The 27,459-nt window shown below is 45.2% G+C and overlaps 1 protein-coding gene across 1 annotated transcript in view; it reads right to left on the bottom strand.

Moving 5' to 3' along the window:
- The window catches only part of LOC119445728 (rRNA methyltransferase 1, mitochondrial), a 59,284-nt gene that overhangs the window by 18,682 nt on the left and 13,143 nt on the right, over positions 1 to 27,459 (bottom strand). The window contains exons 5-7 of the mRNA XM_037710015.2: positions 18,125 to 18,179; positions 10,122 to 10,201; positions 6,422 to 6,515 (exon numbers count right to left, since the gene is read on the bottom strand). Of these exons, the coding sequence (XP_037565943.1) occupies positions 6,422 to 6,515; positions 10,122 to 10,201; positions 18,125 to 18,179 (229 nt within the window). The remainder of the gene's footprint in view (positions 1 to 6,421; positions 6,516 to 10,121; positions 10,202 to 18,124; positions 18,180 to 27,459) is intronic.

Raw genomic sequence — 27,459 nt, 5'->3', positions numbered from 1 at the left:
TACATGTTTATCTTTCACCGGTGGCCGCTTTCCACCGGCTGACAAATGTTAAACGTTATCGCTCGGCGCAGGACGCGCCTGTATCGGAAGTTTCTAGAACGTTATCGATGCTTCTTTCCGTTGCCTGTTTTCACCGACGCTTATGTTATCTGATTGTATGACCGACGCGAATTGTCTAGAACTTTCTGGAAGACACGCGGGCATCAGGGATTAATCTGGAACCTTCGATGACTCAGGTATAAAAGCCGACGCGCTTCGCCGCTGATAAGATTTTCGACGATCGCCGACTGTGTTCGCCACTATCGTTGTGCTTTGAGTGTAGCTTGCTTTTGTGGGCACAGGTTCGCCCAATAAACAACCAGTTTCGTCATACACAGTTTTGCGACTGTTTTCTCTACCGTCGCTACTACGTGACACTACAATTCTCCCATGCTGAATTATTGGCTATAACAATTAAATCTGGCTAGCGGGTGTCTGCACTTAAAAGAAAAGGAACGTAAAATACTGAAAAAGAAATAAAGAATGCAAGCTTCGCCACACTTGCCTTTGTGCCTGACACCCCGCACGGCACCCCTTGGTCGCCCCTCTACCGTCTCCCTTCCCCCCCTCCGACATCAGCGAGAGGGTGAAAAGGAGACAGGAGAGGGGGGGCACGAGGCCAGCAATGTGATGCCTTGACGCCCTGTGCAATGCGGGGTGCGCGACAAAAAGGTAGCTGTGACAAAGCGACTCTCGCTGACAAAGTGACTCTCACGGATATATTTTTTTTTCCGGCGCACACACCCAGTAGCTAGATTGAATTGTTATAACTGACAACATGGCAAGGAAGCATTGTAGTAAGCAGTTTATTTTAGCACAGAACACACATAGAAGTTGATGGTGCATCGGTTGCTCTGTTATATCGGATATATTGTTAAAACTGGTATCTTTACAAGTGGGTTCAACTGTATTGAATTATATTACACCCATGAATAATGTGACCTTAAAAGAGGTTTGCAATCCGATTCATAAGCATGACAAAATAAAACCACTTGGGTAGAGAAACACCATCACTTTACCTTCAATAATCATCGAAGAGCGAAACGAGTTTCACCATCACTGTTCTTGTCTATTTACTCGTGTAAAGGCCTACACTTCTTTCCGGATTTCTTAAAGGGTGTGCAGGCCTTACATGAGGACAGCCTATGACCACTCACTGTAGACTCAAATTGCGCACCAACTGCTATCCACAGTAATGCAACCACTGGCAGCCAAATATTAACACTTTAAATAATCATCCTTGTGGCTTCCGCTACCGTCATCATTTGACAAGCTCACCTCATCGGCACCCTCCCAAACCTCATTGTCCTCTGTGCCATCCAAAATGTTTCAAGATTCCCCTCACCTAGAAGCTCACTAAAGTGGGCAAATGACTGGGCTCAGGCGCCCTTGCCATCGCTTACAACGTTGGTGACTTCATCTTCCACATTAGAGGACAATGTCTGCACGTCCGCTTACATGTTCAAGTAGTCGGTAAAACCTAGTCGGTCTAGTCCATTGCAGTCTTTGTGACAGTGTAAGCACAGACACGGCCGAGATTTTTCACACGGTTGGGAACCGTACCATGGATTGTATGCATACAACACACCAGCAGTGGAGAGAACATCACAACAGATGCATTACACAGGAAAACCTAGAAATTTCGTTACATTTATTGATGATGGTAATTTTCAGACTCACTTCCTTATAGCAGGCGTAAACATACAAAATTAACGCACACCACCACACAACGTAGGCACTTTGCACAGCTGTACCGTTAATCAGCGCCCACACGCAGAATCTAGCGCTTGCTCAATCAGTGGTGTCAGAATCGCAGCCCCAGCGACAGCTCTCGGAGTTTGATCTCTAAGGCCATGCATTTAAGTAATGCAAGTGGGAGAAGCAACGAACGTTACTAGATAGAAGCAATTGCAGGATCCGGAAACACATCATGATCGTGATATCTTTAACACCGCCTCCAAGATATGCGAAGCCTGAAGTGTGTAGCAGCATGCCCGTCTCGGAGGCCACAACCGGAAATTACAAATTACCCAGATGAACGTGCACAGGCTTTTCAAATTATCTGGTATAGTTCGCATTGCAAATTATGGGACTGCACAAATTGACAGAATTTTAAAACAAACTCAGATCAAATTATTAAGGTTTTACTGTATGTGCCCCTTCAATGCACTGAGCTGTCACAGTTGCATGAAATTAAGGATACCTTGAATGAACTTAAAGGACTGAGGCATGATATGCAGGAACTCAAGCTTATAAGAGAGGATTTGCGTGAAATTCTGCGTGAAAACAAGGAACTGAAGTCACAGAATGCAAAGCTGACGCGCAGGCTGGAAGAACTGGAGCAATACCAGCGATTAAACAATCTAGAAATCAAGGGAATACCTCTTGACAGTGAACCAATATCAGTGGTAAAAAAAATTGGAGAACTGATAAAAGAGGAAATTGAAGAGCAAGACATAGACGTCTGCCATAGAGTTCCTACTGCTAGGCATGACCAGTCCAACATTATTATTCGTTTTGTCCGGCGGGACAAAAGGAATGCCATTCTTGCTAAATCAAAGAAGGCTAGAATTGACACAACAATGCTTGGATTTGACAAGCATAATCCAGTGTTCATCAATGAACATTTGACGAAAGAGGGAAAGCAGCTGCTCGGGGCTGCCATTAGAAAGAAAAGAGCTGCTAGCTGGAAATTTGTGTGGACAGCTGGTGGGAAAATTTTCGCTACACGAAATGAAACTTCACCTGTCCTTCGTCTCGTCTGTTTGGATGATGTTGATAAAATGGTCGAGTGAATGCCTTGATTTATCTGAACACAAGTCTGTGTACTAATACCGACAGGCATGGCTAATCCCGGTCACAACTGCTGTACGTATCACGATCATGACTCATTTAATATTTCTGTTTCTAAGTTAAATCCAAATAAATTCATAGCAGCGTTGCATCTAAACCTACGAAGTATTAGAGGCAAAGGAGATGACCTGCGAGAATTGCTTGGCAGTCTGGACATCAGATTCAATGTGTTGATGTTTACTGAGACATGGCTAACGCAAAGTGAAAAGCCACCCCAATTAGAAGGGTACATATACCAAGGCATCACACGTACTAGTGGGCGCGGTGGAGGCGTGGCTATGTATCTTAGAGAACATCGGCCATACGAGGTGATTTCAAGTTTCACCACTATTAATGAACATGTAGAATGTCTTACTGTGTGTTTGAAATCTTATTACGTATGTGTCATATATCGGCCTCCGAATGGAAATAAGACACCATTTTTTGAATTCACTGATGAACTACTAAACTACCTAAATAACACTGGTTCAATGTTTCTGATAATGGGTGACTTGAATATTAACATGTTAGGAAATGACACTAATGCGCGTGAACTTAAGAGAACTATAAATGCCTATGGCTGTGAAAATCTTATCAGTCTTGCCACTCGCATTACGGCGGATAGCGCGACGTTGTTAGATGTCGCCATTACGAATGCACCTGGCCCAAGTAGCTATGCTGGTCTCTTGTCAGTGGACATAAGTGATCATCTGCCGACGTTTTGTTTCTTGCCAATGACGAATGATAAAAGCTTAAAAATGGGCGTGTGCTCGTATCGGAATATCAACCCGAATTCTTTAGCTCACTTCCGCTCTCTTATCGAAAAGACAAACTGGGAACCGATTTTCGAGCAAAGTGATGTAAATCAAGCATATAACAATTTCTATGCCAGTTTCATGCCATGTTACGAGCTAGCCTTTCCTATTAAAACAACTAAGCGTACCTCCAAGAAAAAGATTAGAAAGCCGTGGATTACGCGCCTACTTTTCAATAAGATTGCCGCTAAAAATAACATGTATCATTCTTTCGTTACGACGCGTGACCCACAGAAATTTGCTGAGTTCAAAATATATCGAAACAAGCTTAATGCGGAACTTAGATATGCAAAAATATGTTACTATGAGAATTTGTTCTCCCAAGTTTCAAACGACAAAAAGAAGTTCTGGCAGGCAGTTAATAGTCTTGCTCAAAGAAAGAATGATGCAGCACCCATAGTTGTAACCACAAATCAAGGCATCCTAAATGATGAGGAAGCTGCTACTGTGCTTAACCACCAATTCATTCGTAGTGGAGAGTATAGTCCGACTGTGCACAATGAACATCCAAGTGTAGATGCGTACAACAAAAGCAGTTCAATTACTTCTATTGTACTGACACCAGCTACGGAGCACGAACTGACAGACATCATGCGTAACCTAAAGAATAATGCAGCTGCAGGCTACGACGATATCAAACCAGCTGCCGTGAAACACGTAATGGACATAATTTGCAGTCCTTTAACTCATGTCATTAACTGTATGCTCGAACAGGGTGTGTTCCCAGAAGCACTCAAGCTGGCTAGAGTGTGCCCGGTGCACAAAGGTGGCACAGACTACACTTTTAATAATTACCGACCCATATCGGTATTACCGGTGATGTCAAAGATTTTTGAGACAATCATAAACGTCCGCATTGATAGTTTTGTCCAAAAGTACTCTATTATGTCTGACGTGCAATATGGGTTTAGAAAAAAAAGATCCTGTGAAGAAGCGTTACTCTCTATTAAGCATGAAATAATAAATAACATTGAACAAAGATTATACACCATTGGTCTCTTTTTAGATTTAAGAAAAGCTTTTGATTCTGTAAACCACGACATTTTGCTGACTAAGATGTATGATTGTGGAATAAGAGGGATAGCACATGACTTGATTCGAAGTTACTTACAAGACAGATATCAGTATGTATCTATTAACAATTCCAAATCTCCGAAATTAAAGATACTACAGGGCGTCCCACAAGGATCTATACTTGGACCCTTGTTGTTTAACCTGTACATAAACGATCTTTCTTACATACCATATTCTCAAAGTGTAATTATGTATGCTGATGATACCAATGTATTTTTTTCCGGAAAGTCATTGCAAACGTTACAGATTTCAATAAATAATTACCTAAAACTACTTATGTGGTGGTTGCACAGCAACAAACTGCAACTTAATATCACCAAAACTAAATACATCATTTTTGCACCTATTAACAAACCAATGAATTTTAAGTTAACAATATTGTATCAAGATGTGCAAATAGAACAAGTAGAAGCTCATAAGTTCTTGGGCATTTGGTTTAGAAGCGATATGTCCTGGACAACACATGTAGAAAAATTATCTGCAGAACTTAGTAAAATCACGGGATGCTTTAACAGAATCCGGGAATTAATTCCGCTTTGGCTTAAAAAAGTATTATATTACTCCATGTTCTACTCTCGACTTACATATTGCTTGCTCGTTTGGGGTACGACATACTCAAAAAACTATCAACAATTGATAATATTACAAAAGAGAGTCCTTAGATGCTTTGAAAACTACACAGGTAGGCTTCAAGATCTGCGAACGCATGATTTGTTTATTAAACACACTTTACTGAAAGCTAACCAGATATACTACTATAGGCTATTCCAACATATAAAAACGAACAAACTCTACACAGCTAAATCATCCGAATCAAAATGTCGGTATTCCCTACGCAATGAAACTAGGGTAATACCGAAGTTCAGAACAGTTTATGGCAGGCAACATATAGGCTACCAGGTTCCGCAATTACTAAATCGCCTAAGTCCCCTTGATTTTTGTACTTTGTCAAAAAAATCTATGAAACTGTATATTATAGAGCATCAAATGGAATATGCATGATGTGTATCATTTTCGTGTCATACTGTTATGCTTTTTTTTAATTTTTTTTAACTGAATTATGCAATTCACTTTCGTCTCCTATGTTATTTTTTACTGAAGTCACAGGAAATTTATTCTACAGATTCTTAATCATCTGTATTTAACTACTGTTTAATGCGCATATTTCTTTTGTATTCCGGGCCACTTATCCGGATTAATTTGATTTAATCTACATGTCATACATCATGTGATCTGTATACTGCTTATGTGACATTTAATTTGATATGAACATGTATTTCGTATTGTCATTTGTACCGCTGACGCTGAGTGTCAACAGGAGCGGGAGCCCTTTGTCAGGCCTTTGTAGCCTTTTGCTCCTGCTCCTTGTTTCTGTAATGGAAGCAAAATAAACTTCAAACTTCAAACTTCAAACTTGGTACCGTCCAAATCTCGTTGCAACCCATGTACTTAGGCGAAATGCAGGTAATGAATGAATAAAGTCATAAGGGAGCTTGTTTGCTTGCGAGGCTGCAGCCACAGCCAGGAGACGGGAAACATTTCGGAAAGCCAGTAAAAAGGCAAGGTTGAACTCTGTAGCAAGTTACTCGGTAGCAAGCATATGTACGCCTGCATAAAGTTATCTTTTAGTCGTTTCTCTATGACAACCCCTGCCCTCTCACCGCCATGAATCGCTCCGGCGTTTGCAGGACGTATAGGTCCATCAATTCCAGCGCTCCCGAGCTTGCCTTGCTCACTGTTGGCGACAGACGGCAACTGCGAAATGTGAGAAAGGACAGATAGAAGCAAAATTTTAAGGAATACATTATGTCAGCTCGCTGCTTCTTTTCACTACTAGTGAATTTGGGAATTCTACAGGCATTCTCACACTAATGAGAAGCAAGAAAAGCAACGAAAGTGCCTTTTACATTGGTGCAAGGTTGTTAATTAATTACACTTCAAAGTTAATTCAATAGAACGAAATTCTTCATATCAGGAAATGTGTAACTTTTAAGAACTGCTTGTCCTTAGAACACCTTGTATTTAGCACCTCAACATAACGAGGTGCGTTTATGCACAATTTCAATTTAATGAAATTTCACAGACACGTGGTTTAATGGGTGAATTACAAGTGGCTGCTTGTCCATGCACCTCTCAAATCGTGCGCCACGCGACCATGTTCCATATAAAGTTCAAATGCAATAAGATGCTACTGCGCCCTGCGTGCTGTATGCTTTGAGTGCGAGTGAAAGCGTTCAAGGGTCAGCCAAAAAGACTGGTGGCTTGGTGATCTCCATATTCCAGCACGAGCGCAGGGAAAATAGCCGGGAAGGGGAGTGAGCTCGCTGTAACACGATCAAGTGCGCGCAAGAAGGGGGGAGTGGCAGGTTGGCGCGCGTCTCCTTTTATAGCGCGAAAGTGACTGCACATGGCTGTCAGCGCGCCCGAGTGCATACACAGCACAAGCGCCCTATTTTAGAAGTACCGTATTTACTTGATTGTCACGCTTTTTTTTTTCCCAGATTTTTGCTACCTGAAGTTGATCCTCGCGTTTCAATCGAATACCGAAATTCAAGTTGTCTAAAAAGTGCAACCATGCAAACAATTCTAATCAACAAGTAAAATGTGCGAGTGAAAGCGCGCGAGGGACGCACGCTTTCACGGAGAGCGAACGCACGGTGGAGAGCAAACGCAACGTCTCCATCGTGTGAAAGGCCGTGGGGGAATGGGAGGGAGGGAGGGGAGGCAACATTTAGCTGCGGCGGCCAAATGCATATCTCGCGACCGGGCGCAAGGGGAACTGGCGACTCAATCACCCACGTGAAAGGAGGAAAGCAGGAAGGCAGCGCGGGAGAGAGGAGGTGTGGCTTCTAGTCTACGTACTTGTACTTTGTGCGGCTGTGGGCTGTCACGCACACCGTATTTTGAAAGCAATCGCCACAAGGCTTTGACCTTTGTATGCACTGTACTTTCGTGGCACAGTTTCCGCTAAGCGATAGACCACACGAACCTTCGCTCGCAGCTGTCGCCGCGGTTACTCAAGCCAGCATTTTGACAGTGGTTGTCTGCGGTCATTGAGTGTGATCTATTCACGTTTGCTTGTGCACGCACAAGCAAACATGAATAGCCATGCTTTTTAATTCAGTTAGTAAGCAAATGTTTCCAAGTTTATGCAGCCAATAAAGCTACTATTTTTACTCAGTACAGCTCTCTACTAATTTGCTATCGCAATTGATGCTTCGCGTTTCGGGTGAAACTGCAATTTATTCATGCATCCTGTGGTTTCCGTGTTACTTTGGCGATTTTCTTCAGTTTTTTTTTTTTTTTTTTTTTTTTGCAGGACACAAGAAAAGGTCACCCCTCACGTTACAATCGAGTAAATACAATAATCAGCCACATGTGCAAATAGTGGCCATGCCAAGATGGCGTGGCATCATGTGTGCTGTGCTCTCGCACATTTAGTACTGGAAGTTGCATAATCTCGAGTTTCGGAGACACGTTGAAACGAGAGGCAGACAAAGAACTCGCTCCCCACTTTCAGCACTTTTCTTTGTGATAGCGTCGTCCCACTACGAGCAATAGTATCAACTGCAGAGGTGGAGTGGACGCGAAAACGTGGCTGGCTTCACTTTGTACCACGGATGTAAAGATACTGTCCACACGGCATGAAACCGTATCTTTCATCATTGAGTCTTACATTGAACAAATTTACTTTTTCCGATTGCCTGATCACTTGGAAAATTTTGCGGCCCCTTCCATGTAAGCAAAATCTATCGGCGACTGTACTTACTTGCATAAAAGATTGAATACAATATAACTAAATTTCAATGTGATGAAGCAATTGCGGGTTTTACCAACTTCGTTACATTGAGGTTTAACTGTACTTTCATTTTTGTTCACAACAAGCTTCGAAAAGTTGCGAGGGTGAGCATTCTTTATTGATCAACATTCAGCTAGCGCCTAGCAGATCATATCAAAATCCCAAGCCCACATAAAGCACATGAAAGCGACTGCAATGCGCAACTTCAATGCGGATCTGGAGCCATGTTGAGTGCGGCTCCCTTAGCCTAGTTATAAAGCTGCTTTCAAGCGTTATCAGATACTGCCACCACCAAAAATACATGCTGCCCCACTTCTGCACTATTCAGAATTTTGTCAATCACAGAATGCGAATGGGCAACCAGTACCCTATTTACTCACACAATGAATGTACCTTTTCTCCCGAAAAATATGCACAAAGTTGAGGGGCGCGATCATTGTGCGGGGTAAAATTTCGAGCAATTTTTTTTTCCATGGGCACCTCTAAAAAAGTCAGTTTCGCTCAAAATGCGAACCATCAATTACGATCAAATGTGTAGACAGCTACACGAAGTAAGGATAATAGTTTTTTCAGCCATATAAACTTGCAAGCATTCGCTAACTATGTAAATTAACAAGCATGGTGTCGGCACACACAGGCAAATATGAACACATCACACTCAATGACCACACTCGCTGTCAAAACAATGGCGTGAGGAACCGCAGCAGCAGCAGTGCACAGTCGCTGTCAAAACGATGGCGTGGGAAACCGCGGCAGCAGCAGTGAGCGAAGTGACCTTCGTGCTATGTATCGCTTCAATTGATGCAAACTGAGCGGCGAGAACGGGGGACGCACAGAGATAAAAGGCGCCGTCGCACTACTAGACTCGGCCCCCGACCGCGCAATGCACAGTTGCTGCGCCGCCCTTCAGCTACCTACAGCACCATGCACACGACGAGCGCGGACAAAATACGGCGTTTCCTCTCCGCTTTCCTCCTTTGAACGCGGGAGACTGAGGGGTAATCGTCGGCACCAACGGCAAAAATGCACCTGGAGTGTTTATATAATTGCTATCGCAATAAAAGTAGGAGATAGCAGTACGATTCGGTGCCCGATTCAGCATCTGATACGGCCGTCCAACACAATCGTACCCGCCAGTCGCCTTATCAGACGCCAAATCGTACCGTGTCTCTCCTACTTCACGGCAGCAAGTTCAGGATGTGTTTATTATGCGAGGAAAAGAAAAAACACACTTCTTCATTTTAAAAGTGGGGGGTGCGTTCATTATGCGAGTAAGGTACTCGGGATACAAGCGAGCACCGCAACTGACTATGCTAAGCGATTATCCGTCAACTAATCGCACTGGCATCACAGTCGCAGTGGTAAATGCCGAATGGGAAATGAGCCTTTTAGTCCATTGCTTGAGTTTATTCCTACTGGAAGTACTGTGCCAGCCCAAGCTTTGTTAGGTGTATGTCTTTAGGATCGCAATGGTTTTTTTTTTTCTACAATGCCATTCCATAGTGCTACAGCAAGAAATTGCTGTTTAAGAAACAAATGCTGTACAACAGAAAAAGACTAACCTGTCCTTGCTGGGCATGAAAATCTTCTGGACACCGAAATAGCAAGACGATCGGAGGACAGCACCAAAGTTCATTGGATCCTGCACAAGAAGTAAGAAGGGGCCGATCACAATTTGCACGAAGCACCATGGAAATTACTATTGGGCTCTTAGGAGGAAAGCCAGAAGGAGCACAGCATAACTTCACAGCAAAGCATTGTGGCAATGAGGGGGTGCACACCCTCTAAGCTAAGTTACTGATTGACACATTGATTCAATAACTAATTACCTGACTAAATACATCAAATGACAAGTTAACCAATTGATCAAACTAAACTGATTGACCAAATTACTGATTTACTCATTCGTTGGTCAAATGACTGATTAACATGTGACGATTAATTGACTGATGAATAAAGTGACAACGTTTAACACCCTAAGGCAACACAGAGGCTATGACAAACTGCATAGTGCAGGACTCCAGGTTAAATTTGGCCACCTGGGTTTACTCAACGCCCACCCAAAACACAGTACAGTGGAATCTCGTTGATACGATTCTGCATAAGACCTTTCCTGAAATAATTTGTTTTTTTCTTGGATACCATTTACCATTTCTTTTTCTTATATACCATTAGATCAGATAATACGATTTTTTGACGATACATTTTATTTTCCAGTTCCCGTGAAGATCGTATCGATGAGACTCCACTGCACATATGTGTTTTTGCATTCGACCACTTCGGGATGCGGGCCATGCGGCCACGGCAGCTGGCAATTGAACCAGCAGCCTTGCGCTTGGCAGCAGAACACCACAGCTACTAAGCCACCAAGATGGACGCACAAAACTGGAAGACACCATACCCTGCTTCATATATGAAGGCTAGAGAGACTTCTGTCACTGCTTGCATTTGCAACCAAACATAAGTGTGTCACATACGACAGAAAGATAAGGTATGCATCATGTAATTGCATGTAGCGAAAGTCTCATACTTTTACGTCACAAAATAAAATGACATAAGACTTCACTGAAACAAAGATTCAGACTAGTTGATCTTACATAATAGGTAAATCTCAATGCATTAAACAAGAGACGACTGCAGAAACATTGGCAGTGATGGCTACAGAAAGCAGCGTCTTCTTTCTGTGGTCGTCGCTTGTCTAATGTGCTGCGATTTACCAAATACAGCAGAACCTCATTTATACGTTTTGGAAGAAAACATGGGAAAAGATACACTAAACGAGAAAACCTACGATCCGAAGTCATTAAATAAATTGGCAGACATAAATTACTTGACCCCCACGTAATGAAAAGCACTGCACAAATCGTTGCAGCACAAGGCTGGTGGAGGCCGAGCGGCCCGAGACGCTCGTCGTTTTTGCGGCTTTGGCGAAGCTTACGTATGTGTTTCTCGAATTAGGCCTGGGTCACCAACTTTTAATGCGAAAGCACTAAATGGATCATGAGGCAGGAAATCCGGCATGAGCGGCGCGACCAAACGATGGTACAAAAAGGCTACGAACCCTCCCCCTTTGGTGTTAAGACACAGTTAATTAGGATATACTTAATTAGGGTACTCGAACCCACGGCCCTTGGTGGGCGTCATACCCACAAGCGTTGGTGTTACTTAAGGCAAAGTTAATTAACGTAGAGTTAATTAAGGCACTTGAAGCTACGCCCTGTGGTGGGAGTCGAACCACGACCTTTCGTTGCGGCATAATGTCTACGCATTGCACAGTGGTCACGATGCTTTCGCATTCATCCACATAGAGATAACTAAGTGCCCCGCAGACGTCTAGTGCTCGTGACGCCTGCGGCAGAAAGAATGTTCCACATCCGCCCCTAGGTTTGCGAGTGGTGGCGCTGTTTAATACTCCCAGGGTTAGTTCTAGTTATAAAACATAAATACCCCAGAAAGCAGATGGGAAAACGGCTCTGCGGTAGCTCAATGGTGAGAGCATCGCACACGTAATGTGAAGACGTGGGTTCGTTCCCCACCTGCAGACAGTTGTTTTTTCATCTGTTTTCATTTCCATTAATTTATCATTTTTTAATCCAATTAGTAAGTACGAGTAATTTCCCCTATGTTGTTATTGGTGTGATTGTTTGTTGGCTTCTTACAGAACGACTATTGTCATTCAATCGCACGCTGTCATTTTCCTTTGCGAAACCAAAACGAAGTCGAGCTTGTGGGCGACACTGCAATACAATGCCTACGATGCTCCCTAGCGAAAAATGACGCTCACTTCACGCCACCTGCAGCAGGGAACGGCAGCGCGTTTGGATTATTGCCTGTTAAAAGCATGTAGTACGCTTCTAATGGCATGGCGTCATACGCGGTTGTGGAACAGATACCGTATTTACTCGATTGTAACGCATGTTTTTTTTCCAGATTTTGCTACCTGAAGTCGATCCTCGCGTTACAATCGCATACAGTGAAATCTTGATATAATGAACTTCAGAGGGCCACGGTAAATGGTTCGTTATTCTTAAAAGTCGTTATAGTGAAAGCCCTGAAATTAAACATTCCGCCCATTAACTTATCAGTTCATAAGTTGTCACCATATGAGATATCCACGAAGGCGTCGCTGTTGGCTCTTGGCGCGCGCTGTTGCTATTTGCCATAGATTCCGGCGCCACGCACCATCGAAGTGCCGTGTAATAGTGACGCGCTCAAAACAGGAGCTGACGCCGATTGAACTACCGATAAAAAGGAAGCTCCATGTTGCCTCCAAAGCGCAATGTTTCTTGTTTGTTTATTTTCACAATCCTTGCCGTAGACTCCGCAACTGTCTCGTTCGAGGCGGACACCTTAAGAGGAGAGACTCATTTTTGACACTTTATTTATCCATAAATTTTAATGAAACTGTACGGGCTTGTGCAGTTTTTTCTGCTGATTTCAAATATGTAATTACTTTTCCAGTAAGTTATTTTGTTCCTGATATAACTGAAGTTCATCTTCCATTGTTTCAGGACACAATAGGAAAAAAAAGTGTTTAATTAAAAACTATTTTTAAGCTATGGCTGAAGAGACTAATGACTGAAGATTGAAATTATGCAAGCACTTTCTTTTATTTGGCCATTCTTAGCTATTTTACAACACAACAAACTTTACACTTTGAAAAGCACCTGCCATGCAGTTATAATTTTAACGATTAATTAATTATGAAGGCTTGTGCTCAAAAATCTGCTTGCATACTTGTATTGTGTACACATTTAGGTTTCCATCGCAAAAAGAATTATTGTTGTACCTGCCCTAGGTGCCGAGATATGTAGGCCTCAAAATTTAAGAGTCATAAATTTACATTTTTAGAAAAGTGCAAAAAAGAAATAGCACACAGTTTATTTAAAAAATAACAAGTAGAATGTGGATATTATTCAATGCCGATGCTAAAAGCCACCAGGGATATAGTCCGACTGCTGCTTAGTTCATAGTCGAAAAAATGTCATGCATAGCTGCTTGACGATTGCCAGTAGACTGCATGGCTCGAGCGGCGAGGACGTTCACGACGAACGGATTCACTTTTTGATCGCCTTCCACGCGCGGAGAACTCCATCCTTCCGCGATGTCCCCACAGTTTTCACAGCTGACACCCACTTTCACGGCAAGGCCGTACTCTCTCTCGCGTTTGTATATGATGCCGGTGCTAAAAGCCACCAGGGATATAGTCCGACTGCTGCTTAGTTCATAGTCGAAAAAATGTCATGCATAGCTGCTTGACGATTGCCAGTAGACTGCATGGCTCGAGCGGCAAGGACGTTCACGGCGAACGGATTCACTTTTTGATCGCCTTCAACGCGCGGAGAACTCCATCCTTCCGCGATGTCCCCACAGTTTTCACAGCTGACACACACTTTCACGGCAAGGCCGTACTCTCTCTCGCGTTTGTATATGCTGACGTTGCCGCCGCCGCAAAACTTGCATTTGAGAATGCGAGCCAGTCAAACACTGAATCAACGCCTCTTTATAGGAGGCATTGACTGGATATCGGCAATGAAAAAACTCTCCTTGTTGCTCGGCTGAGTCGGAGCAGCACTGGCCGGTGCGTCGTTGCTGTCATCAAAAAAATCAAATTTTCTTTTTGTCGCGGCGGTCAAAGCAAGTTCCCGCAGTTTTATATCGGCTTTTGTCTGCCTTGCTTGCAGATATGACGGTGTCAGCATAAATGTATCGCGGCGTTCGCGGCCGCTGTTTGTCGGAACTACACAGGCCGGCAGGCCAGCGAGGCCTAATTCTCCGTCAGCGGCCTCGGGCGACTCCGCGAATCGCTCTGTCGGCGGATGGGGTGGGTGACACGGAGCCCCGATCTTCATCTGCACGTTCCGCTGATCGACGCGCAGTGGCTTCTTTCCTTGGTTGCAGACGCGGCTGTTATCTGTCGGAGCATCGCAGACGCCCGACAAGCTTACATCGGCGGCGGCGGCTGGCGACCCATCTCGTTCTTCGTCGACGCTTCCCGGTGGTAGACGAGCCTTGAAGTTGTTGGCCGCCTTCCTTTTCTTGACAAACTTATTCCGCGAATGGAACTTTCGCGCTGAACCAGGCATCGCGAGAGCTTTTGTCGTAAGCGCGCAGATTGAAGTACTGGCAAAATGGCGGCTCAACTGTCACGTTTTTTTTGCGTTGCGACGCGCCAAGCAGACGACGCGAGTCGCGTTCTGCCAATGAGATGGCTCCGCAACCTCACGTGCACCCAAGAGCCAATAGCGTCGCGCATGTTGCTTTTTTTCGCTGCCTTTTTTGTGAACAACCAATGAGCAAAACGAAGTGGCAGCAGCGAGAATTTCAAAATGAAGAAATGCTCTTTCAAACGAGACCAAGATGGCGTCTATGGCGTTCGCGAAACGACAGCTCTGCGTCGAAAGAAAACTGCCGTTTTGGCGCCGGATTCCGCGCGAGCTCGACTCGCTTGTGCTGTTTGAAATGTTATTACGAATAAAGTACCGATTCCTGGAGTGTGAAAATTGGCATACAGATAGAAAAATGCTCGCAGAACCCTAAAATGCCATATAAAAAAAATTGTCTTTTTCGCCATTTTCCGGTCCCAAAGACCCGTCTCCCCCCTTAACTATATACGAATGATACGAAAAGAGGTCAGCCTTAGGTAAATTCCTCTAGCCAGCTACTCGGCGTTGGGGGAAGGGGAAGAGGGAAAGAAAGAGGGAAGAAAGAAGCGCATGATGGGCGACGATGACAAGAGAAGGAGGATGTAAAACATATCGCGCGCAATTTTGCATGCTCAAAGCTTACAGTCCAGGCCCGTACTATTTTAGAAGTTCAGTAACGCCTGGATGGCCTTGAAACTCAATTGAGCGTCTGGACAAGGGCCTAAAATAACGTCCTCCGACAACGGTGGGCTGCCGAGACGCGTAAGGTCATTGTTCAACTTATGACAGCGCAGGCGCGCGTAAATGATACCGCTCGGAAAGTACAAAGTGTGATCGTGTGGCAACCCCACCAGTACAGAGGTTACATTTCTCCGCACGCGTAGCTACTACGGCTACTACGGCCGCAGAAAGCGCGAAAGAGGCGCGCGGAAAGAAGGGCAAAAAAAGGAAGGGCAAAAGAAGGAGGAGATGCGCCTCCGTTGCTAGGCGACACTTGTCTGGGCGGAACATGCGCTCGCAAAACCAGCTGATGAGTCGTCACCTCAGCTAGTGTTCGAACGGTCCTGCGCGTGATGATCACCACTTCGGGACCTTCTCAGAAAGAACGGCTCGCCTGACTGTTCAGCTCACTCACTGTTACCCTGCCTCGGAACGAAAAAGCGCGAGTCGAGAGCAAAAGTATTTTGCGGTGATGCCCGAGCCCATGCGCACCTTCTGGCCCTGCTGGTTCCACTGCTCTATTGAGCTGCGCTGTTAGAATATCCATCCATACGGGGCCTTCGCGCACACTGCGCCGCTGTAGAGTGCAAGGGCGCCGTCCTAAACCAGAGACGGATCCATTGCAACACGCGCCGGCGTGTCATCTGAGGGTTGGGTGGTACAGAAAAGGCGTGCGCAAAATGACCTGTATGTGCGCACGGGCGACAGCCACTTCCCTTGTGACATGCCGCTGTCACCAATTCGCTTGATCGTCGCACTGCTTTCGAGTCTTTTTCGGAACTCGTGGAGTGATGATCGTGGGCGATTGGCCTTTCAGTAGGCAGCGCTTTCCAACGCGCCAATGCAGCATCCGCTTTCTATGCCTTGTCGTCTGCTAGCCTCATCTTTCGGCTGCTGTGACTGGGATACACGAAAACCTAAGAATCCCAGATTCTGGAATATGAGTTCGTACTATTGAGGTGCTGTTAACATGACACGGAAACTGAATAGCGATCGTTATTATAAAAAGTTCGGTATTCTGAAGTTCGTAGTACTGAAATATTTTACATTGAAACTATAAGTCAGCAGGGGATTTGTGAAAAGTTCCTAAATCTGAAAAGTCTGAAAAGTAACAAGATTTTACTGTACCGAAATTCAAGTTGTCCAAAAGTGCAATGATGCACCCAATTCTAATCAACAAGGGAAATGTGCGAGTGAAACCGCGTGAGGGACGCGCTTTCACGTAGAGCGAACCCATGGCGGAGAGCTAACGCGACGTCTCCATCGCGCGAAAGGCCGTGGGGGAATGCTCCCGGAGGGAGGGAGTGGAGGCAAAGTTTAGCTGTGGCACCAAATGCGTATCTTGCGACCGGGCGCAAGAAGAACTGGCGACTCAATCCCCCATGCGAAAGGAGGAAAGCAAGAAGGCAGCGCGGGAGAGAGGGGGTCCGGCTTCTACTAGCGTACTTGTACTTTGCGCGGCTGCGGGCTGTCGCGCGCACCGCATCTTGAAAGCGATCTCCACATGGCTTTGACCTTTGTATGCACTCCTTTTTCGCCGATCAGTTTCCATTGAAGCAATAGACCACACGAACCTTCACTCACTGCTGTTTCCGCACTTGCTCACGCCAGCGTTTTGACAGTCATTGAGTGTGATCTATACATGTTTGCTTGTGCGCGTTGACACCATGCTTGTTAGTTGATTCAGTTAGTAAGCGAATGTGTCCAAGTTTATGCAGCCGATAAAACTACTATCCTTACGCCGTTTATGTCTCTACTAATTTGCTATCGCAATTGATGCTTCGCCCTTAGGGCGAAACTGACTTTTTCATGCATCCGGTGGTCTCGCGTTACTTTAGCGGTTTTCTTCATTTTTATTTTTTTTTGCTGGACGCAAGAAAAAGTCACTCCTCGCGTTACAATCGTGGTCGCGTTACAATCGAGTAAATACGGTAGGTGATGATGCTTATCGGCAATAGCTGTGAGTGTGGCATATAACAACCGGGGAAGAGATTTCCTGATACCAGAATAGGAAACTGAGAGCGCGCCGGCATTTTAATGTGAAACGGGCAGGCGAGTACTGCGGGGAAGCTGCTGCGGCGGGCCGCTACAGTTCACGTGCGTGCTTCGTAATGACTGTTGTGTGACTGTTGGTGCCGAAAGATCATAATCTCCAGGAGCTTATGAACCGGTAAAAAAGAAGCTTAACTGTATTCAATAACTTTTTTTTCTCTGGATCATGAACATTGGCACCAGGACATAATGGGATCGTATCAACGAGGCCCTACAGTATTTTTTACATGAAAGGCATCACAGATCTGAACCTATCTACCACCAAACGAGCAGAGTAACATGATTCTGTGACCAGAGACTGCAATGTATCGCCCATGACCAAAACGTAGTGCATCGCATACTGAAAGCACAAAGGTGCACAAATAATATGCAATTTTACACAAACTCCCACTGCATCAAAACTGTGCATGCAACCTCCCTCTATAATGGGATCCCCAATAGCGCTTCAAAAGACAGAGGCAGACATAAATATGACAACACACGGCACTTCCACTCTCCAATATGACAGAACAACTAGGCCAAATCAATGTCTCCCTTTACAAGGCGTGCATGGCGATCAGAAAACATTTTTACCTTACTAGCTTATAACCTCTGCAGTGTAAGTCTACTGTATTCAAGACGTAGTGCAACATCTTAGTTCTTCTTACCAGTATCCTATCCATGAAGAGCCATAGCGGCCTACCAGGCTCATTCCGGATGTCACTGAAACATAACGAGAAAGGGGGGGGGATACTCATTAGATGTAGCACAAAGTACAGGACTAGCACAAATCATCTCCCCAATTTACGTTTTGCAATATATGAAAGCAAACACATTGACCACCTTGTTTTGATCTTTCAATAGTGCACAGTAACTTAACCAGTGTTTAGAGATATGTAAATAATTAAAATGAAGAATAAGAATTAAACACCATAAAATACTGCATAAATATTTCACCATGAAATACTGCAGGTTCTGTTCTAGATTTCAGAATGTCGCATTTGCTTGTCATGTTATACACAGCCATCAAAGTTTTAAATTTACGTGGGATTTCTTCTTACGAGGGGAAAAAGATTTTTCTTTGGCCATACGTATTACACATAGATATATTTTGCTTACTTTTACTTGAAGGCAATAAAATTGCCTCCTGTAAATTGCTCAGGTTCATATTTCATACAGGATATGCTGGAGACTCATTTTTTTGCGACATCTCAATTCAACCATTTGATATTTGATTATGGCCAGACATATAGTCACTGTCCAATTATTTTTCAGAGGAGGCCTTTGAAATGTGCAAACAACCTAAATAATCCAAACAAATAAAAGAAAATTACGCTCACACGACAAATTAGGCTATGTTCGTTACTAACAATGCCAGAAGCCTGAAAATTAGGTTTCGAATATTGCTCAGTCTTCTACTCCAGCAAAATGTTATTAACTTGAACTTGTAATAAAACACATTATAACACAGTATACTTCCGTTAATTCGACTCTGGTTAATTCGATCCCGACCGAAAGTCCAGGCCGATGCCAATACATTTCCAATGATGGAAGCAACATTTTACTTTTTGGAGCAGATTTCAGAATGGAAAAAATTCCACTTTGGAGCAGCCATAAGTGTTTTCGGAGCAGAAAAAAATGCTAGTTTGGAGCAGCTATGATATTTTCGAAGCAGATGACAAAATATGCCACATGAATCCTGGAGTTAAAAGTAGGGATGAGCGAATATTCGGTAATGTTGAATAGGCAGCCAGAAGCCACGGACGGCCGGTACACATCTCGGAGGATATGCTTCACGTCATGGCTGCCATACATCAACCATAAATTTCGAAGGCTATGTTTTTGCATTAAAGAGCCGGAAATGTGCGAGACAGAAGAGCAGAAACGGCGCTAGCGTACAACCGAAACGAAGCGGCGGAGTCCGCATCCTCATAGTCATCAGCGAAAATCGTACGTGAATGACAGCAACAACAGAACGCTTCGTGCCCATTTGTGCCTCTATTGCGTTTACCGCCGCGCATAACGCGTTGGCCGAGGATTTCATGGTTGCCATCCATGATCCTGTCGATAGCTGCCGCGGTTTATTCCGCAGCGGTTATGGCAAAAAGTAATTTCGTTTTGACTCAATACGCACGTCGGCCATGTGCCTAAAAAGCTGCGTAGTGGCCATCCATGATTGTATAGATAGCGACCACGATTTCGTCAGCAGTTGTAACAGCGAACGGTAGTTTTCTGACTCGGTGCATGCATCGGCTGCGTGCCTTAAGCACCGCAAAGTCGCCGTTCATAATCGCATCAATAGCAGCCGCGGTTGCGACAGTTGTTTCGATTTGACTCTGTGCACGGCAGGACTCGACTCCACCCTCCGCGCTCCCTTACGGCCTTTGCAATGATGGATGCTGCCACCTGTCGCCGCAACTCTGTGGTGGCGCTGTTAGCTCACCGTTGCCGCCTCCGCAAAGCGCGTTCACAGATGCGCTCAGGCACCAGCAACATCTGTGCAATTCCGGCTGTCAGACGCAAGTTATCTCAAATTTTAAAGCCTAATATTTATTTTAAGTGCCAGTAGTCAACACCATAGCCTCATACGATGTGAATAAACGGCTTACAGCCTCTGTTTGAAGCCGCACGCCTGTAGCAGACGACGCTCGAAAGATTAAAGGGGAAGGTTAAGCCAACATCCACAAATATTGAATACAGATGTCGTTACTTAGGAAAAATGATTATCTCAGTACATGCACTTCAATTTATAAGAGAGGTGCAAATACTGTGAGGCTACAACAAAGGTAAAAATTTTACAGGTGCAAACTATTTATTTCCTGATCAATACAGTGCACTCTTGTACATTTTGGTGCCAACAACCTTCACATCGTGTACAATAAAGCCTAAAATATTTTCTGGGTGGCTTATGCACATGAGCAACTGGCTTTTCATTTTTTTCGTTAATCTGTGTGATTTACTAAAAGTAGTCGGACAAATTTGTCAGCAATCACACCAGCTGTGCGCCTGGCGTGACAATTGCCAACATCTGGGCAGTTCAAGATGCGCGATTGTTCATAGTAGAGTGCAACGAGAAGTTGCAGCACTTCATGCACTTTTATTCGCGGAAAGTGCTTCGCAGCCGTTTCAAAGAAAGCCACAATGTTGTCCAAAAGTGCCAAAAACATGCGACTTTGGTGAAGCGTACACTTCGCCGGCAGTGTCAAGAGGTCAGATTTTCGAGCGTGATCATAACCTTTTGACGAAAGGAAGCGCCAAATCTCACACTCTCTGACAACTTCTGAATAACAAGGTCGTTTACTGCCATAGACTTGTATCTGGTGACGGAGAAAAACAGCCTTTTTCTCACGTTTCTGGGAATCGCCAACGATCTTTTTGAGGGCAATATAGTGTTTGTCGTCGTTGTCCTCTTTCATCTTTTCTTTCTATATATAGAGAACTTTCTCAGTAGCCCCCCGCCCTTCGAGCGCTGGTAGGCAACTTGAGCCCGAAGCCTTTTCATCATGACCAGATAGTGACTAGCTAGGTAAGCGTTGTTACTGGTGGTTTGTGTTGAAGCACTTTGTCTCTCCTCGGTTACCTCCTCCTTGGCACCAAAATATTAATGAGCAGGCAACAGCGACTCTGCTTTTCGCTTTAATGAATTCCCAGGACTCCTGCTGGGGGGTCACGACACGCAGGGTCCTTAAGCGGTCTCTTTGCAGCTGGCATTATGTAGGACGGATAGAGTTCGAAGATGATCGGCACAGCTCCCACAAGCAACTTCCGTATTCGGCATCGGGGAACATAATCACTCTCATTGAAGTGTTTGCTACACACTACAGTTTACCGTTGATGAGGACTTGTCGTTGATGACGAGATTTTCACGGGACATGTTTTTTCGCCACTTAGAACACAGTTCCGCATCGCTAGGAAATTGGTGAAATGAAAAAACACCCGGCGTCTTCCCCTGTTGAGATTTGCAAAATGGCACACAACAGTACACCATGGCTACAGTGATCGCGTTTGAGGCAGAAGGAAGGAACGACGCTTTCACGCTTGCAACGATCCCGCGGAGAAAGTTTATGCATTCAGCTGCAAAACCTGGCACACAGTAGGCAGCACACGAGGGATCGGCGACATAGACATGCCGCCGTCAAGAACAGAAGTGGTGAAGTAATTGCGCCCACAAAAGCAGACCAAGCCGACCACACTCATGTCGTGGGCATCAGCGGACAATTCTAACCAACGTTGTGCGCACAAGAATCTCACCAGTCGGGACACCAGCATAGAACAAAGAACAAACTTGACAGCATTTACTGAAGAAAATGGCAGCAGCAAAACCAAGCCCGCGCAAGTTCGTATGGGTGTCCTGTGCCCGCGCTACGGTGACTACCCGCGCGACCCTTCGCTCCCACGAACACGGTGAGGTGGTAGCGACCTCTTGCGGCGTGCCATCGAGCAGCTCGTCAGAAAAAATTACATTGACTCCCGTTGCGTTGCAAAGGCCGTAAGGGAGCGCGGAGGAGAGTCGAGTCCGGCCGTGCTCGGTGCAAAGCTGTCGAGGTTGAAGAGCACCGGATACATCGCGATGGACATGCTATTCGTTGGCGGTCAGCTTACTGGCGAAAAAAATGTGGTTGATCCCTCTTATATAGGAATCGGTATAGAACACGAAAGTGAAACATGTCTTCACAGAAGTAGTGTAATGTTTATTGCACATTGATATATAATGTCTATTGGTGTTTTGTGGCTAAAGCGCCCTTAGGCGTTGATGCACCCACGCTGACGCCTGGTGGCACGTCTCCTCCATCACGACTACCAACGTCGATGACCATGAGCAACCGTCGTGCATATGGAAGCTGCACTACGCTGCACACGCTAGCACAACGCGAAAGACGAAGCACGTAACTGACACACTAATACAACGCGCAAGACAAAGCACGTAACTGAATCGTCACCGAGTCAAATCAGCGCGTACAGCGCGTCGTAATTGCAGCCTCCGCGATCAACTTCAGAAACATTTTCAGAGCTAATTGCGGAGGCCACGCTCCGCTGTGCTGAGTACGGTGAACGCCACCTAGGTGGCGTTGGTAGTGCTTCTTGATGCCAGCGTCCCTTCGAATGCTGGCATCGAGGCGTCGTAGTGCTGAGACCACCGAAGCGTTCACTGTCGGTGCGCGTTAGTGTCATAATGCAGTACCTCTTTTCTGCTCGTAGGCGGCGGCACCGCCCCGAGCAAGAGCGCGGGTACACGGAGGAGTGTTAGATATATAAGGCGCGTCTGTGTAGCTCTCTGCAAATGCGTTTGTGGCGCAATGGGTTAAACGCTCGGCGATCTATCGTCGCGGACCGAGAGGTCGTGGGTTCGATTTCCAAATTTTGCATGTTTGTGGAACTTTTTCTTCTGGTTTCTTTCTTTGTATTATGTTCGTGTACATTGTAAGCTGACGTATTTCCGTGACGGAAATACGTCAGTGAAGTCTTGGTGGACCCCGGCATAAAACACTTTCGTGTTAAAAATAATAGCGATGTGCGCGCGGTAGTGCAAAGCGTGTCGGAAATGATGGCGCGCGCCATGGCCATGCTGCGAAGAAAGTCGCGAAGCCTCGATCGCCGCTGCGAGAGCCAATCAGCCATGAGATGAAGAGAATTGCAGCTTCCGCACTGCCTTTGTCCAAAATAGCAAAAGGATTTGCTCATCCATTACACTAATAAAATCGTGCTGACGTAGTAAGCATTTGCTTATTGTTTTCTGGATACCCTGATAATTCGGCATTCAGTTAATTCAGACATTTCTTTTCGGTCCCGTGAAATTCTAATTAACTAGGTTTTACTGTTATATGCGATATATACTACTCGAACTATTCGTTTCGAAATTATTTGACCAAATCACTATTCGCTTCGAATCTCAATTCACTATTTGCCCATCCCTAGTTAAAAGCATCACCGAAGCATCTCACAGATATTATATTTATTATGAAACATATTGCACCTACAATAATCAACCCATATTGCCAGAAACAAACAAGATCACCCAGTAAAGCTTAGCACCACATTATAAAAATAATCACATATAACTGTTCAGTTGATAATAGGTATGAGATTGAAGTAATCTCAGTAACTTTCACATTTCACCAAAATAGTCTGCATGTCAAGTTCAAAAATACAGGTAAATGTGCTATATATTGAAAATGCCAGTTCCTGTGGAAGAAATGATATCAAAGCCGATAAAGCTGAGCATCGCAATGTAAAAGTAATCAGTCACATATCACAGTTGCCACAGCAGTAGTTGGTAACCAGTATGAGATATAATTTCCCAGCGCCGTTTTGGAGCAAGTTCGAAGCAGTTACTAACAAAAATGACAGTTTGGAACAGCACGTACCAGCATTTCTCTTTTGGAGCAGTTTGGAGCAATTGGAGCAGCACTTGCAAGACTGCATTTCTACGGGTCCAAACTTCCATTACTTCCATCTCAAAATTGGCCTTTGCCAGATAATTTGAACTTGTCAGCTTCACCGCAATACAGCTGTTTACGCAGTGAAGCATACCTAATTTATTGCGGTAAAGCATATTAAGAATGGAAAGGGGCCACTGTCATGGGACTATAGTACACATTTCTTATCATATAGGCACACAGCGCCATCTCCGGGTCACAGTACAAAAACCTCGACGTCTAATAAGCATACTGGCAGCCATTCAGAGCTGATTCTGACATTGCTGTGGCGATTTGAGCCCTTGCAGTGATGTGATTGGCTGAGGCCATTTTGGAGCAGCTTCTTGAAGCAACCAAACGTGCATTTTAGAGCAGAAAAGCGACCTCTTGGAGCATCTAAATGCATATTTCCAAGTGGAAAATTTTCCTTTGAGAGAGGCAAGAGAGATTACAGAAGGAGGGAGCCCAATTTCATGGGAAACAAGCCCATTTTTACCAAAAAATATTAAGCTCAACATAAAGTTGTGGCAGTAAAGCATGCGAATCCCATGCATGACGAAGTAATGAAGAAATTAGAGGATGAAGCTGTGATGACGATAGTATGACCACTACAGCATCACGACGATAGTATGACCCCAAACATCTCTAATCTCTACTTTAGCTTACCAGTTGGCAAGAGACTGGGTACCAAAATGGCGGGAACTGTAGAAGTGCACCAGAGATAGAAATTTGGGCAACTCGACTGCGGAAGAGCATTAGGAGTGCGCAACTTGTACACCAGCCGAAAACAGCAAAATGGCAGCAGTGCAACAAAGAGAAACAAGCTCAGCAGCATGTGCAACGACTTGGCCTCATTTAACAACATTTTCAGCTATCGTGCACCCACTTGACCTAACAACTGAAAAGTCACATCGCGAAAAGGCTTTGCTGTACCAGCAGAACGCTTTTCCATATAGCGTTATTATGAAAGTTGTGTGCTCTCACCTTAGTTCTGAAAGCGCCATTTCAGCAATGGTCGAACCCACCACAATTTCAAGCAAGTAGAAGCCCTACTCTCCCTTCCACCCAATTTTTACTTCCTCCATGTGCACACATGACGAGTGCGTGGGATGAATGATGTCGCTTGTTAAATTAGTTAGTTTTTAAATTAGCAGAAGACACCTTTTTGGAGCAGCTTTGGAGCACTTTATCGAAAATGTATCAGGATGTACAGTATAGACCACTTATAACGTAACTGCTTATAGTGCAGGACCGGATATAGTGCGGTCTTTTCAGACTCCCATTAATTTTCCCAGAGCACTCCATGTATACACGTATCGCTTATAGTGCAGTTGCAGGAAACGAAATACCGGTTTCAGTGCGGCTGCCTGGGAGTACGGAAGTCAGCGGAAACTTCCGCTGACTTCCGTACTGCAGTAGAAATGCAGTCATGGAAGTGCTGCTCCAATTGCTCCAAACTACTCCAAAAGAGAAATGCTACTACGTACTGTTCCAAACTGTCATTTTTGTTAGTAACTGCTTCGAACTTGTTCCAAAACGGCGCTGGGAAATTATATCTCATACTGGTTACCAACAACTGCTGTGGCAACTGTGATATGTGACTGATTATTTTTACATTGCGATGCTCAGCTTTCAACGCCCTGACAAAGCATTTTCGATAATTAAAAGCGCTACAATGATCGACATCTCGAAAAATTACACACCACCTTCGGCAATAAGCAAACACCTTTTTTTACTGCACACGGAATGATAAGCCTTTTTCGCATAAAAAATTACCAACTACCACAAACAACACGCTCCGCTCAAATGGACGCCCCAAGGAGTGCTCGAGGAAGAGAGACGAAGTGGAGGAGAAGGGCACGTGGTGCGAACGAACAGCCAGTGAGGCTGAAACCAGAATCTTGAGTGCGAGTCGTGAAATATCACGGCGCGCATAGTGAGCGAGGGCCACAAAACTGCCAACGCCGGCCAACGCTCGCTTCACGATAACGACAGAGGGAGCAGGCGGCGCCGGCACGGCACGGCGAAGGGTGCACGCGGAGACCGTGGAATATGAGGGAGGAGGGCGGCAGGGAAGCGGATTTCACCTCGGCAACTCCGCCGCTTCGGTGGCTCCCCTCGCCCTCCATCGTAGCTCCCTCACTTTCGACTGTCACCGTGCGCGCCCGCCGCCGCTCTAGCCGGCCCGGCGCCAGCTCCCTGAAGTTTCATTTTCTGCCGTTATCGGGAAGCGGGCGTTTGCCGGCGTGGGCAGTTTTGTTGGTCGGCCTGGGACAGCGCCGCTGCTTCCCTCTGCGCCATAGCCGCAGCGTGCAAGGTCAACACGCGACTAGAAAGTAAAAAAATTATGGGGTTTTACGTGCCAAAACCAGTTCTGATTATGAGGCACGCCGTAGTGGGGGACTCTGGAAATTTGGACCACCTGGGGTTCTTTAACGTGCACCTAAATCTAAGTACACGGGTGTTTTCGCATTTCGCCCCCATCGAAATGCGGCCGCCGTGGCCGGGATTCGATCCCGCGACCTCGTGCTCAGCCGCCCAACACCATAGCCACTGAGCAACCACGGCGGGTGACTAGAAAGTAGAGGAAGCATAAAGGAGAAAGAAGGGTTCACTGCCATTTTCTACGCGTGGCTACGGTGGTGTGGCTGAGACGTCGGCACGTACACGCATGTTCCGGAGCAATGCAGAACAGGCGACCTTGCTATTTGAGAGAGAATGAAATTTCCACCGCTTTATTTTTTATTTTTTTTTCGCGTGCGACATTGAGGGGTCTCTCCTAAGCTTTTACTCTATGGCGGTGCCGGAGCAATGCCGGTCGGAGGCGCCGCCGCGTGATTTGGTTCGAATTAACGAGATTCGACTATAAATTGAATGCAAACGTTCTAGCCGCATTCCTCGACTGTCGCATACGCGTGGCGGCTCGGTGCACATGTTTTGCATATGTGCGGGCCTCGAGAATTGTTGCTTTGGTTATAGTGCAGTACCGCTTATAGTGCGGATATTCGTGACTCCGGTGACTTACGTTATAAGCGGTCTACACTGTAGCAGGATTGACCTTTTGGAGCAGTTTGGAGCAATTGGAGCAGCAATCACATCACTGCCTTGTTTTGCCTGTCATGCGTGTCCCACATAGGACACTGTTAACGGGGCCTAGTATGCATTCGTTAACGATACCTGCGCTCGCGCGGCATGCACTAAAAAGCAGAAAAAGACCATCTGTGTTTTGGTAAAGCTAGCGAAAAGGAAGGTGGTAGGATGAAAGCACTCAGAAAGTCGAGGAGACGTTCAGAGGTAACAACGAAGTGGGGGTCTTTCTAAATCTTTGAAGGCCTGCCGGCAAACTTGGTAGGCATCTTGGTGTTCATACTGTGACCAGAGACGGCACGGCGCATGTGCAAATTAAGGAACACGTGCTATACCCCGCAACTGTGGCCCCTTTCGCCTCTTAGTGTGCTTTGCTGCATTACACGGCTGTTTTGTGGCGAAGCTACCTTTAAAGGCAAATATTGCCAAATGAATAAACGGCGTGTTTCTTTTTTTTTTTTTTCCTGCCTTCTGTTTAATTCGACCAGTTTCATCGGTTC

This window comes from Dermacentor silvarum, chromosome 3, assembly GCF_013339745.2.
Source record: "Dermacentor silvarum isolate Dsil-2018 chromosome 3, BIME_Dsil_1.4, whole genome shotgun sequence".
In the NCBI taxonomy this organism is placed as follows: domain Eukaryota; kingdom Metazoa; phylum Arthropoda; class Arachnida; order Ixodida; family Ixodidae; genus Dermacentor; species Dermacentor silvarum.
This window is presented reverse-complemented; position numbering and strand designations above follow the sequence as displayed.